Consider the following 13,998-nt stretch of genomic DNA (forward strand, 5'->3'; position numbering starts at 1 on the left):
AGCAGCCTACGTCATTCTTCGGAGGTGGAAGCTTAACGAAAAATTCTGCTACTTTGCCTTCTGGTGGGGGCCTTTAAAACAAAATTCCTACAATTCATCACATTTTTCCATGACTTTTGCCATGTTAATATGATAGCTGAGTGAGAATGACTAACAAAATCAATGTGGGCCCCATTGAGGTCAGGGAGCCTGGGCACGTGCCGTGCGTGCCCGATTGGTATTCGGCTATGATTACTACACGTTTAGATAGCTGACAATTAGCCATGTCAATTTTTTGATTGGTAGTTAGTCTAACCAGTCTAACTGACATTAGAAGAGATAAATTGCACAAAACCACATTTCAATAGTAAGTTGAGATGCCGACTTCCCAAAAAATTCTTGAGGGCCCGCTAGTGGCAGGGTGCCCTAAGTGACTGCTTATGTTGCTTTTGCCTGGCCCTGTAGACACTGTACACTGATACAGAGCAAGGCTGCAAAACATATATTTTTTTACTATTAAGTAGCCTATTATGTGCCTGTAGCAATACAAGCAGCCGGCATATAATGTTGTGTACTACCTGTTTTCTATACGAGAAATTAAGAACAGTAATGTATAATTGAGTGGATTCAAGTTATATGTTAATTATGCAACAGCCTAGTTTGCTATATTTAATCAGAAGATTCAATGACTCAATTTATAATTTTAATAATACATTTTAAAATATACTGTAATAATGTCCTACTGTCCAGGCACCTTTAGACTAACCTAGGCTGAGCAGCCAATTTGTGGATGATCAACTGTTCAGTAATAAATGTGTTTAAAAAACACGTGTCTGTATGGAATAGATGTTGATGTTATGGATCCATGATTCACAAGGCTGCCCACGCTGCGGGGTTTCTTGGAGGGGGTTGACTGTTGCAGCAGGCGGAGCAGCAAAGCAGCGATGTTCCACCCTACGTCACGAAGAGCAAAATCTACAGAGACTCAAATCTCCTCTCCTGCAAGCTGCGCATTACATACCCGAGTCCACACAGATGGATTTTTAGAGGCAGACCTCAATGCGGACGGAACGACATGCACTATCTGATATTTAAATCCGTTCGATACAACATGAGATCAACAGTCTAAAGTTTCATCTTTTCATCGTTTGTGTTGATATGTGAGTATTCTGTGCCAAATTAGTATGTGATCTTTATGCACGCACGCATTGACATCCGCGTGTCTGTAGGCTATCTATTGTTTTTCCTGTCTTAATCTAATTATTTTCGATAAAATAACATTGGTACAAAAGAGGGGATACGGATGGTGGGCGGTGTATAAACCCATTGTTCCCACTATGCGGTAATTTTTGACCGCATCTAATTGCCTGCATCCAGCCTGCATCTTTGGCACGTCAGCGGCTCCTTGCCTTCTCAATTGAACGCGAAAAGGATGGAATTTATAGACGTCTACTCTGAACCAAGCAGTTCTCGTTAAAAGCCATGCAGATTAAAATAGTCCGCTCAAAAGTAGTATCTAGTTATTTATTCAGATATTAAAAGGAACACCATAACACTCACCTTAAGCACGGGAATGATTCAAGATGTAGATGCTATGTCAACCAGTCACTGACATGGACTATTCCTGACCTTATATTTTTGAAGGCTATAAAGAACGACATTAGCAGATATTACTCTCGATGACGCTACAAACACGTTTATGTAGTGAAATAAATTAAAGCCAAAGGCTTTTGAGACTATAATGACAGTAATGTTTTCAGTTTTTCCTTCCTGTGGTGGTCTTGCATAGTCATTGACTTCCCTCTCTCTGATCCAATGGGAATGCTGAGTTAGCATTTAACACTTGGGTAATTTTTGCTGGGAATCTAAAACCGTTAAGGGTATGGGTGGAATTGATGGGCTCAAAAATCGAACACCTGCGGGTCGGCACATGCCTGTCTACATATTTTCTCACAGGACCATCTTGATTATCCTTCCTGAATTGAATCGGTGCAGTAGTCTGTACACTCTTAGAAAAAAATTAGAGAACCCTTTTTGCTTCCAAGTGGAACCCTTTTGGGTACCGTGTAGACCTCTCCTTGGACAGGGTTACATGGAACCCAAAAGGGTTCTACTTGGAACCAAAGTTTTTTTTCCCGAAGGGTTCTCCTATGGGGACAGCCAAAGAACCCTTTTAAGTTCTAGATACTAGCATTTTTCTAAGAGGGTTTGAGGACTTGGAGGAAGATTTACAGAAATGTCCAAGAGACCCTATCATGATGTAAAAAAACTAAACAAAAAAATACTGCAACAAACTGGCCATATTTTGCTGCTTTTGATGGAGTGCCAGCCTATCTCTGGTGCATTGTTAAAATAATGCCCATTCAGGCGCATCGTACCAAATCACATTTTCAATTCTAAAAGGAGGAATTAATGGTGTACAACTAATACCAAGCATTGTAAGAAATGCAAATATTTTTTAATCAATCAAGAGAGTATTGTTTTTTTAAACAAGAGGTTGCCAATTGTTGTCTCCCTGCCTGCTCCCATACAGATCCCCAGATAAACAGTCATCATGCCGGAGCAGAGCAACGACTATCGCGTGGTGGTGTTCGGCGCCGGAGGTGTGGGGAAGAGCTCCCTGGTTCTCCGCTTCGTCAAGGGGACCTTCCGCGACAGCTACATCCCCACCGTGGAGGACACATACAGACAGGTGATTAGCTGCGACAAGAGCATCTGCACACTCCAGATCACAGACACCACAGGCAGCCACCAGTTCCCCGCCATGCAGCGTCTGTCCATCTCCAAGGGCCACGCCTTCATCCTGGTCTACTCTGTCACCAGCCGTCAGTCTCTGGAGGAGCTCAAGCCCATCTATGAGCAGGTGTGTCAGATCAAGGGCGAAGTGGAGACGTGTCCCATCATGCTGGTGGGCAACAAGTGCGACGAGACGTCGGCGCGCGAGGTGGAGACCACGGATGGCGACGCCACGTCCAAAAAGTGGAAGTGTGCCTTCATGGAGACGTCAGCCAAGACCAACCACAACGTCAAGGAGCTCTTCCAGGAGCTGCTCAACCTGGAGAAACGCAGGACTGTCAGCCTCCAGATCGACGGCAAATCGAAGCAGCAGAAACGTGCCGAGAAGCTCAAGGGCAAGTGTGTGGTCATGTGACGTGGACTTAAGGAGAAGGAGTTGGTGGAAGTGCAGGAGGCCCGAAAAATCTCAAAGGGACGAAAGGCAAGGAGCGAGGGAGAAACAAGGTTTGGAGGGGGTTCGGACTCTTGCCATGGGGCAGACCGTGCATCGTAAGACAAACTCCTGCAGACAAGCTAAAATACCTGGAAGTTTACATCCAACGGAAAGAGTGGAACAAGGGTATGCCTACTACACTAAGATTTATTCAGCCTGACTCATTGTCACATCCAACAGCCAATCAAACAGAGCGGAAGAGGCCCCATGAAGAAGATTTCTCCTTTTCAGCCACATACACAGAGACGCTTTGAATGAAATCATACTTATTCCAAGTTTGCAACCAAGAGGATTCTTTAATTGAACCTACTGTAGAATTGCACCCATTCGAGGTCTCAACACTAATCAGCACCAGTGCTTGGCAACCTTCCCCTAGCCCCCAGAGACCCCTAACCTCTACGAAAACCCCAGAGACAGACAGAGCTGAGCTAAACAGAGGCAGTCCGAGAGATGCATGGATCCCATAGCTGACATTTTAGAAACCACTAGATTTGTATGTCTGCAAAAACATTGACAGAAGCCAGGTAGTAAAATGGTGACCAGGAAAAGTATGTTTTTAGAATGGAATCCAACTCATATTTTGCTCCCAAGATTATTGCTATACAGGAGCAGTACTCTTAGGAGCGGACGTGGCAGTTGAGTCAAACTGTCAGGCTGTCTGTTAGGTACTTAAAACACAAAATACAAGTGTTTTACTCTATTGTTTTTTTATTTATATTTTTATAGTTTAGTATTTTTTGTTGTTGTGAAGGTTATATTTTCTATTTATACTGTTCGAAGTTATGGCCAATGTATCCCCAATATCCCCAAGAGAAGTCATACATACATGGATTTATGGTCAGATCTGTTCCATTGATGGTGGTGTGACGTGCATTTAGAAATATATGTTTTACCAATATTTATAGTGTTATAGTCCATTTGACAAGGAGAACTACAATTAACTACAATGGAAAAAAAGCACTATAAACCTTTTAAGAATGTTTAGCAAAGACTATTCCTTAGTATTGAGACTAGTTTTGATCATAGATCATAGTTGTAGATTGCGTTGCAGTCGAATTGATATACATTGTTAGTTATCATTTGAGATGTTTTCGATAGACTTCTATCAAGGGCAATGGCAGAGGGAGATAGGAGCTTCACAGCAATATTACGTAGATAAACTGTGTGATTTGTGATGTCACTTCCTTTGGAGGTATTGGGTTGCCATTCAATTTATTTCCTTGTCACCACCATATTTACTATCATCATCATGCATTATATGCAGATGTGTATGTCTTGTGTCAACATAGCTTAAGGTTTTTCTTATTACATTTTTATAATAGGAATGATATATTACCATAAATTGGAGGAAGACAATTTAACATAGGAAATAAGCATAGATTCACTTTTTCAACTATTCAAAATGTCATTGCTCCTAGAAAACATGAAGTGTAAACAGAACATGTCTGTGTCGATAACTTGTGTTATCTTTTTCAAAATAAGGTACTGTCACAAAATGGCAGAGCAAACATATAACACTATATACTGGCAGTTGTGGTATTTATCAGTGTGTTACCATAAAGACAGAATGAGAGTTAAAAATATAAAAAATATCCCTCACACGGAAAGCAAATGTTTAGCTAACTTTATCCATTTCAGTAGACCTGTGTCACGTATGTACACATTGGACATATATCTGTTTCATCCATTTTATTTTGGAGAATCATACTCAATATGTAACCGTGTATTTTACATTATATTTATTGTTAATACCTTGGCAGACAATTGAAATGAAAGGAATGGCATGTGTGTAGATATTTTCAGTACGGCGGGGTGTTACTATAAGCAGTGCGTTCTGGGTTCATAGTTAGCTTGTATTGCTGCCACTGGCTAGCTTTGTATACAGAGCAAGTGAGTAGAGAAACTGTAAGATATTGGACAAGTCAATAATGTTGTTAAATCGAGTTAGATAGGTTTATGCAAATAGGCTCATCCAAAGTAACTAGAGGATGACATGTCAAATAACTTCCTTAAGTAAATTTAGTGGATCGTCGGAGTACAGTAAAACATCATCAGGAAAGTGTAACGTGGGTTAGGAAAGTGTAACGTGGGTTAGGAAAGTGTAACGTGGGTTAGGAAAGTGTAACGTGGGTTAGGAAAGTGTAACGTGGGTTAGGAAAGTGTAACGTGGGTTAGGAAAGTGTAACGTGGGTTAGGAAAGTGTAACGTGGGTTAGGAAAGTGTAACGTGGGTTAGGAAAGTGTTACGTGGGTTAGGAAAGTGTAACGTGGGTTAGGAAAGTGTAACGTGGGTTAGGAAAGTGTTACGTGGGTTAGGAAAGTGTTACGTGGGTTAGAAAGTGTAACGTGGGTTAGGAAAGTGTAACGTGGGTTAGGAAAGTGTTACGTGGGTTAGGAAAGTGTAACGTGGGTTAGGAAAGTGTTACGTGGGTTAGGAAAGTGTAACGTGGGTTAGGAAAGTGTAACGTGGGTTAGGAAAGTGTTACGTGGGTTAGGAAAGTGTAACGTGGGTTAGGAAAGTGTTACGTGGGTTAGGAAAGTGTAACGTGGGTTAGGAAAGTGTAACGTGGGTTAGGAAAGTGTAACGTGGGTTAGGAAAGTGTTACGTGGGTTAGGAAAGTGTTACGTGGGTTAGGAAAGTGTAACGTGGGTTAGGAAAGTGTAACGTGGGTTAGGAAAGTGTAACGTGGGTTAGGAAAGTGTAACGTGGGTTAGGAAAGTGTAACGTGGGTTAGGAAAGTGTTACGTGGGTTAGGAAAGTGTAACGTGGGTTAGGAAAGTGTAACGTGGGTTAGGAAAGTGTAACGTGGGTTAGGAAAGTGTAACGTGGGTTAGGAAAGTGTAACGTGGGTTAGGAAAGTGTTACGTGGGTTAGGAAAGTGTAACGTGGGTTAGGAAAGTGTAACGTGGGTTAGGAAAGTGTTACGTGGGTTAGGAAAGTGTTACGTGGGTTAGGAAAGTGTAACGTGGGTTAGGAAAGTGTAACGTGGGTTAGGAAAGTGTAACGTGGGTTAGGAAAGTGTTACGTGGGTTAGGAAAGTGTAACGTGGGTTAGGAAAGTGTAACGTGGGTTAGGAAAGTGTAACGTGGGTTGGGAAAGTGTAACGTGGGTTGGAAAGTGTTGGGTTAGGAAAGTGTAACGTGGGTTAGGAAAGTGTAACGTGGGTTAGGAAAGTGTAACGTGGGTTAGGAAAGTGTAACGTGGGTTAGGAAAGTGTAAGGAAAGTGTAACGTGGGTTAGGAAAGTGTTACGTGGGTTAGGAAAGTGTTACGTGGGTTAGGAAAGTGTAACGTGGGTTAGGAAAGTGTTACGTGGGTTAGGAAAGTGTTACGTGGGTTAGGAAAGTGTAACGTGGGTTAGGAAAGTGTTACGTGGGTTAGGAAAGTGTAACGTGGGTTAGGAAAGTGCTTCAAGACCAATGCTACAAGAATTCAAGCCTATTTTCAGTCGACTTCAAAGCCAGAATTATTGAATTTCATACTTAACACTGTTTTAATCAAATGCCTGTATAGACATCATGTGTGCCTACATGTTTATATTTAATTGTATATATTGAGTCACAAGAATAAAGGAAATTATGCATTTAACACGGAACTTGTCCTTTTATTAAACCCTATTTTTGTACATGTTTTTTGACTTGATATGAAAATTAATGTTTTATACATGAGTATGAACGCTATGCTATTGGAATACTACACCATTGACCTCAATCTCATGGAAGCCAAATGTTCATTGCTAGTGCCAATATTCTACAGCTTACAGGCAGACTAAGTCAGTAAAATAGGATAATATGTAAAAAATGTTTTATTTAAACTGGGGCAAGAGGAACTGAAAGCAAATACCATTATTAATCACTGATTCCCTGAAACATGGAACTGACCTAGACAATACAGTATCTATCAAAGCAACTTGATAGGGACATTCTTTTTTAAATGTTTACCTTTATTTCACTAGGCAGGTCAGTTTAGAACAATTTCTTATTTTCAATGGCAGCCTAGGAACAGTGAGTTAACTGCCTTGTTCAGGGGCAGAACGACAGATTTTTACCTTTTCAGTTCAGGGATTCAATCTTGGCTACCTGCCACCCTTTTAAGTAATAGAAGTAATGGAAGCTTTCTGTCGCTCTCTGTAAAGTGCAACCTTTGAAAATCACTCCCTCAGTTTTATTTTTATTTTTACCTGACCTCACTTGGGAAAAGTTCTACTGTTGAGCTAGATTTGAGTTCATCATAGCTTTCTCAAACAACCAGCATCTCAAGAGTACAAGTGCTAATCTAGGGACATGTCATCCCATGTCCATATAAATCTTATTCATTAGATCAATCCTCTGAGATTTATTTGACCTTTAGGCAAGTCAGTTAAGAACAATTTCTTATTTTCAATGCCAGCCTAGGAACAGTGGGTTAACTGCCTGTTCAGGGGCAGAATGACAGATTTGTACCTTGTCAACTCAGGGATTTGAACTTGCAACCTTTCGATTACTAGCCCAACGCTCTAACCACTAGGCTACCCTGCCGCCCCAGATGCTTTATGAATATGGACCTTGAACCTTGTGGAGATATCTCCATACTTCTTACCGTTCTCCCAAACCATGTTACCAGCAGTCAGATGATGACCAGCTAGCCATTTTCCTGCGTGTCCCCAATTGAAAGAGGCAGTTAATTACCGTACTGCATTTAGCCCTGGGAACAGGAGGAGAGCAAAAGACACTAAAGGGAGCAGGCAGCAGGAACAGCTGCAGTATTGCCATGGTTTGGTTGGATTGTGTGTGTGTGTGTGTGTGTGTGTGTGTGTGTGTGTGTGTGTGTGTGTGTGTGTGTGTGTGTGTGTGTGTGTGTGTGTGTGTGTGTGTGTGTGTGTGTGTGTGTGTGTGTGTGTGTGTGTGTGTGTGTGTGTGTGTGTGTGTGTGTGTGTGTGTGTGTGTGTGTGTGTGTGTGTGGACATGTTTAACTTCTTGGGACCAGAATTCACCACAAGAATAGTAAACAAACCACAATTTTACCAACTGGGGGAATTTTGTTAGTCCCCAAGAGATCAAATGGTATTTCTAGGGGGTTTAAGGTTAAGGTTAGAATTAATGTTAGGGTTGGAATTACGTTAAGGATTGGTTGTTAGGAGCTAGGGTTAGTTTTAGGGTTAGGAGCTAGGGTTCGTTTTAGGGTTAGGAGCTAGGGTTAGGGTTAAGGTTAGGTTTTTGGGTTATGGTTAGGGTTATGGTTAGGGTAAGAGTACGGGTTAGGGTTAGGGGTTAGGGAAAATATCATTTAGAATGGGACTGAATTGTGTGTCCCCACAAGGTTAGCTGCACAATTTAGTTTGTGTGTGTGTGTGTGTATGTGTGTGTGTAATCAGAGAGCGAGGCTCATTACGGCAAAGTGAAGTGCCTATGAGTATATAATGGAACACCTGCCAGCACCAAGTGCTTATGCCTGTATTGTGGTGGCCGCTTGGCAGGCAGAATGGGCCACTTTATGATGGGGAAATGCTAATGCTATGCTAACCCTCTCAGATGGCTCAATATAAGCTATTTGCTGCAGTACGGTAGGTTCTCAGTGTGTCCTGATGAAGGGAGAGGAATGAGTGTGTAATACTGAAACGGTTGTCTATCTGCTTCTGCACGCCATTGAAAGGAATTGAATGGAACATCCTTACGAAATGGTTCAATTCACATTCATTCCAACGTACAACTAACAGAAAAAACATGCTCAATTCAAGATCTATGTATGGCGTTATACTATCTGAAAATGTCAATCTAAAATGGAATACATCACTTCCACATCTCAGCTGTTCAAATCAACTCAGGTACACTGACTCACCATGATTTGATTGTAGTCACATGATCATGTCCTGCCCATGTCTGCATTCAATTCAACATCATTGATTAGGCCCTCATGGCCATCATGGTGCTCAGCATACAAACAGCATCCTGGTGTCTAGTGTCTCAAACAACAGTCTGGTGTCTAGTGCCTCAAACTGTCTGGTGTCTAGTGTCTCAAACTGTGTGGTGTCTAGTGTCTCAAACTGTCTGGTGTCTAGTGCCTCAAACTGTCTGGTGTCTAGTGCCTCAAACAACAGTCTGGTCTCTAGTGTCTTAAAATGTGTGGTGTCTAGTGTTTCAAACTGTCTGGTGTCTAGTGTCTCAAACAACAGTCTGGTGTCTAGTGCCTCAAACTGTCTGGTGTCTAATGTCTCAAACTGCCTGGTGTCTAGTGTCTCAAACAACAGTCTGGTGTCTAGTGCCTCAAACTGTCTGGTGTCTAATGTCTAAAACTGTCTGGTGTCTAGTGTCTCAAATTGTCTGGTGTCTAAAACAACAGTCTGGTGTCTCGTGCTTCAAACTGTCTGGTGTCTAATGTCTCAAACTGGCTGGTGTCTAGTGTCTCAAACAACAGCCTGGTGTCTAGTGTCTCAAACAACAGTCTGTTGTCTTGTATCTCAAACTGTGTGGTGTCTAGTGTCTCAAGCTGTCTGGTGTCTAGTGCCTCAAACTATCTGGTGTCTAGTGTCTCAAACAACAGCCTGGTGTCTAGTGTCTCAAACAACAGTCTGGTCTCTAGTGTCTCAAACAACAGCCTGGTGTCTAGTGTCTCAAACAACAGCCTGGTGTCTAGTGTCTCAAACAACAGTCTGGTGTCTAGTGTCTCAAACAAAAGTCTGGTGTCTAGTGTCTCAAACAACAGCCTGGTGTCTAGTGTCTCAAACAACAGTCTGGTGTCTAGTGTCTCAAACAACAGCCTGGTGTCTAGTGTCTCAAACAACAGCCTGGTGTCTAGTGTCTCAAACAACAGCCTGGTGTCTAGTGTCTCAAACAACAGTCTGGTGTCTAGTGTCTCAAACAACAGCCTGGTGTCTAGTGTCTCAAACAACAGCCTGGTGTCTAATGTCTCAAACTGTCTAGTGTCTAGTGTCTCAAACAACAGCCTGGTGTCTAGTGTCTCAAACAACAGCCTGGTGTCTAATGTCTCAAACTGTCTAGTGTCTAGTGTCTCAAACAACAGTCTGGTGTCTCAAGTGTCAGTGATGTATATCTCCAGATGCTTGTCTGGCCACTCGGGTATGTCAAAGCAATGAGACGAGCGTTTGATCATTTTTTGCCTTTCTTCACTCACTCCCGTTTAATTTGATTTGAATAATTCAAGGCAGAGACTGTTTCCCTCCATGGTTGTGTAAGTAGATGTGCATACTGAATCATAAGCCTGCGTGTATTGACCTTCAGTGATTGTGTATGAAGGTGAGATTTATTTAGGCTATATTTACATGTTCTCCTGGGGTGGGGGGGGTGGGGGGGTCCTGTTATCAAAATGTCCGCTACGCCTTTTTTGTGTGTCCAAGGACAACGTTTTGTTATTAGGAAGTTTTTTTATTGCTTTTGATGTTGGCTCTAAAAGGCAGGAACCTTTATATTTGTGAAGCTGTTGAGGTTTAGTTTGAGATACATTTCAGCTCATTGATGGTACATTTTCTCATAAAGTCTAAGTTTATCATAGGTGAGTTGTTTACCTGCAATGCAAATAATCCTTCAAAATACTTATGAAAGACTTTTATTTTAATACAATTACTTTTTTAGAAATAGTTTTATTTTCATCTTCATTTAACCATGATACATTTCCTTGAGGTTAAAAACCTATTTTCCAAGGAGACCTGGCAATATTTAGAAGGAGAATACGGCATAAAATACAATGTACATGGCATCAATTATCTTGACACATGGCTGAGATGAGATCAGATTACCAAACAACCCTATGTTGTCTACAGATGATCAGCTGTGAGCTCTGACGTCCCAGCCTTAGCACTCGGCTGAAATCGCTGTTGCTCATTTCTGAATCCTGCCCACTCCGTCTGTTGCACAGGCAGCGCTAGCTCGCTCGCTCACAGGCGTACAAGGCAGCCAGTGGGACCAAGGGCGAGGCCAAACCCAGATGGAGATTAAGATTGACCATGGAGACCAGTGTGTCCATGCTTCTGGCAGCTCAGAGGGAGAAAGTCATTGGGTAATGTCAGCGGGAGGAGGGGTAGTGACTCAGCAGGTGGTGGTGGTCACTGGTCACACACCCAAACAGAGGGAGAATGCTAAGAGCTTCCCATGCTGCTAGTTGGCAGATGGTCTCAACATGTTATTGCCTTTCTTGAAGCCCCAGAGGAACAGAGGCAAAGCTAATAGATAAAAGCTAGCCATGCAACTAGTCGGAAGATGGCCTAGGAATTTATAATATTTATTTGACTCTCGTCATATATTCTCTATGCTGAAAAAAAAAAAATTACTACAAGGGAACCTTGTATTGGCCCTGTCTGACAGTCAGATGCTCTCCTTTGTGTGATGGAAAACAGCTTGAATCTATGCTAATCGCACAGCGAGCTGGTTTACTGCTGGGTTACTGCAGTCTAGTGTATCTGTGCAATTCCAGCCACAAAGTAAAGTGATATTTCTCAAACGCTTTAAAAAGATTTGTCAGGGGATTGAGCCCACCCCAGTCCTGTGTTAGGACTAACACAAAAATAGAGCAGAGAGCCTGTGACGATCTTCCTCGTTAACTCTTTAATTAGCCTACAGAAGGCAATGTCCACAACAAAAATACATATTTTGTTTTACTTCTTAAATGGTGCAATTGAATACACTTTAAGCAATTCACTTATGTAGTAGGCACATTGATACAGTACAACCTCAGCAACCGTCTGAAGTGGACATTGCCTTTCAATGAGATGCATATTGTGGGTTGCATATTGATTGGCTTTTGAGTTTAAAGCCGAAATAGCAGTCTTTCTGTGGATGTGATAGGAGTATGTGGGAGAGGCTTAATTGTTTCACTCGTTATGGTAAGCAGGCTACCGTCTCATTCTACTTTAAGCATCTGAAGAAACCCAAGGGGATAGCAGCAGTACGGTGTGTGAGCTGTAAGCGTACATCACAAGCAAAGTGACGTAACAGGTACATATCCACAGCTGCAAATGATAATTTCACTCAGGTATTAGGGGCGGCAGGTAGATGTGGAAGACATCTATATGTGGAAGACACCTTTTAGTTGTACAACTGACTAGGTATCCCCTACAGCAGTGGTTCCCAAACTTTTTATAGTCCTGTACCCCTTCAAACATTCAACCTCCAGCTGTGTACCCCCTCTAGCACCAGGGTCAGTGCACTCTCAATTGTTGTTTTTGCCATCATTGTAAGCCTGCCACACACAGACTATACAATACATTTATTAAACATAAGAATGGGTGAGTTTTTGTCACAACCTGGCTCGTGGGAAGTGACAAATAGCTCTTATAGGACCAGGGCACAAATAATAATATAATAATAATCAATCCTTTTGCTCTTATTTAACCATCTTACATATAAAACAAAAAATTGTGAATATCTCCCCATAGGTTAATGAGAAAGGTGTGCTTGAAAGGGTGCGCATAACTCTGCAATGTTGTATTGGAGAGAGTCTCAGTCTGAAAATAATTTTCCACACACAGTCTGTTCCTGTATTTAGTTTTCATGCAAGTGAGGGCCGAGAATCCACTCTCACATAGGTAAGTGAATCAGTGTCTTAACAGCGCGATTTGCCAAGGCAGGATACTCTGAGCGCAGCCCGATCCAGAAATCTGTCAGTGGCTTCTGACTAAATAAAATTTTCACAGAACCGCTTGTTGCAATTTCGATGAGGCTCTCTTATTCAGATATCGGTAAGTGGACTAGAGGCAGGGCATGAAAGGGATAACAAATCCAGTTGTTGTGTGTCATTTCATTTGTTTAGCAGGCTCTTATTACCTGTGCATTCACCTTATGACATCCAGTAAATAGTCACTTTCAGTGCATCTAAATCTTAAAGGGGGGGTGAGAAGGGTTACTTATCCTATCTAGGTATTCCTTAAAGAAGTGATTGACTCCGCTGTCCTGGCGTCGTGAGGGAGTTTGCTTCGCTATATCAGTTTCCCTCACAGCTCCGTAGGCAAGCTGTGTTATTTCGTAACCAACTCACTCAAGTGCTTCGCTATATCACATTTGACATTGTCTGTAAGCTTGAGTTCATTTGCACACAAAAAATCATACAATGATGGAAAGACCTGTGTGTTGTCCTTGTTAATGCAGACAGAGAAGAGCTCCAACTTCTTAATCATAGCCTCAATTTTGTCCCACACATTGAATATAGTTGCGGAGAGTCCCTGTAACCCTAGATTCAGATCATTCAGGTGAGAAAAAACATCACCCAGATTGGCCAGTCGTGTGAGAAACTCGTCATCATGCAAGTGGTCAGACAAGTGAAAATTATGGTCAGTGAAGAAAACTTTAAGCTTGTCTCTAAAAAAAAAATGTGTCAATACTTTGCCCCTTGATGACCAGCGCACTTCTGTATGTTGTAAAAGCGTTACATGGTCGCTGCCCATATCATTGCATAGTGCAGAAAATACACAAGAGTTCAGGGGCCTTGCTTTAACAAAGTTAACCATTTTCACTGTAGTGTCCAAAACATCTTTCAAGCTGTCAGGCATTCCCTTGGCAGCAAAAGTCTCTCGGTGGATGCTGCAGTGTACCCAAGTGGTGTCGGGAGCAACTGCTTGCACGTGCGTTACCACTCCACTATGTCTCCCTGTCATGGCTTTTGCTCCATCAGTACAGATACCAATATGAACAGCAGCTACGTTTGGCTACATACAGACCGTTAGTGGAATTCCCGCGGGAGAGTAGTTAATGTGATTGGATGTTAATTATTTGATTTTTGGCAGTGAAACGAGGTTACTCAGCAAGAAAAAAACTCACCCAAATGTATAGCCCCGACGGAAAATATAAATGGACTGTTTGAAAT

At 42.0% G+C, this 13,998-nt stretch overlaps 1 protein-coding gene across 1 annotated transcript; it reads left to right on the forward strand.

Moving 5' to 3' along the window:
- The first annotated feature begins 946 nt into the window (after positions 1-946).
- LOC118387254 (GTP-binding protein Di-Ras2) lies at positions 947-6,795 on the forward strand. The gene is made up of 2 exons (XM_035775405.2): positions 947-1,139; positions 2,513-6,795. The coding sequence occupies exon 2, from the start codon at positions 2,534-2,536 to the stop codon at positions 3,128-3,130; it is 597 nt and encodes a 198-aa protein (XP_035631298.1). The 5' UTR covers positions 947-1,139; positions 2,513-2,533; the 3' UTR covers positions 3,131-6,795.
- The last annotated feature ends 7,203 nt before the right edge of the window (positions 6,796-13,998 follow it).

Source organism: Oncorhynchus keta, chromosome 9 (assembly GCF_023373465.1).
Source record: "Oncorhynchus keta strain PuntledgeMale-10-30-2019 chromosome 9, Oket_V2, whole genome shotgun sequence".
In the NCBI taxonomy this organism is placed as follows: domain Eukaryota; kingdom Metazoa; phylum Chordata; class Actinopteri; order Salmoniformes; family Salmonidae; genus Oncorhynchus; species Oncorhynchus keta.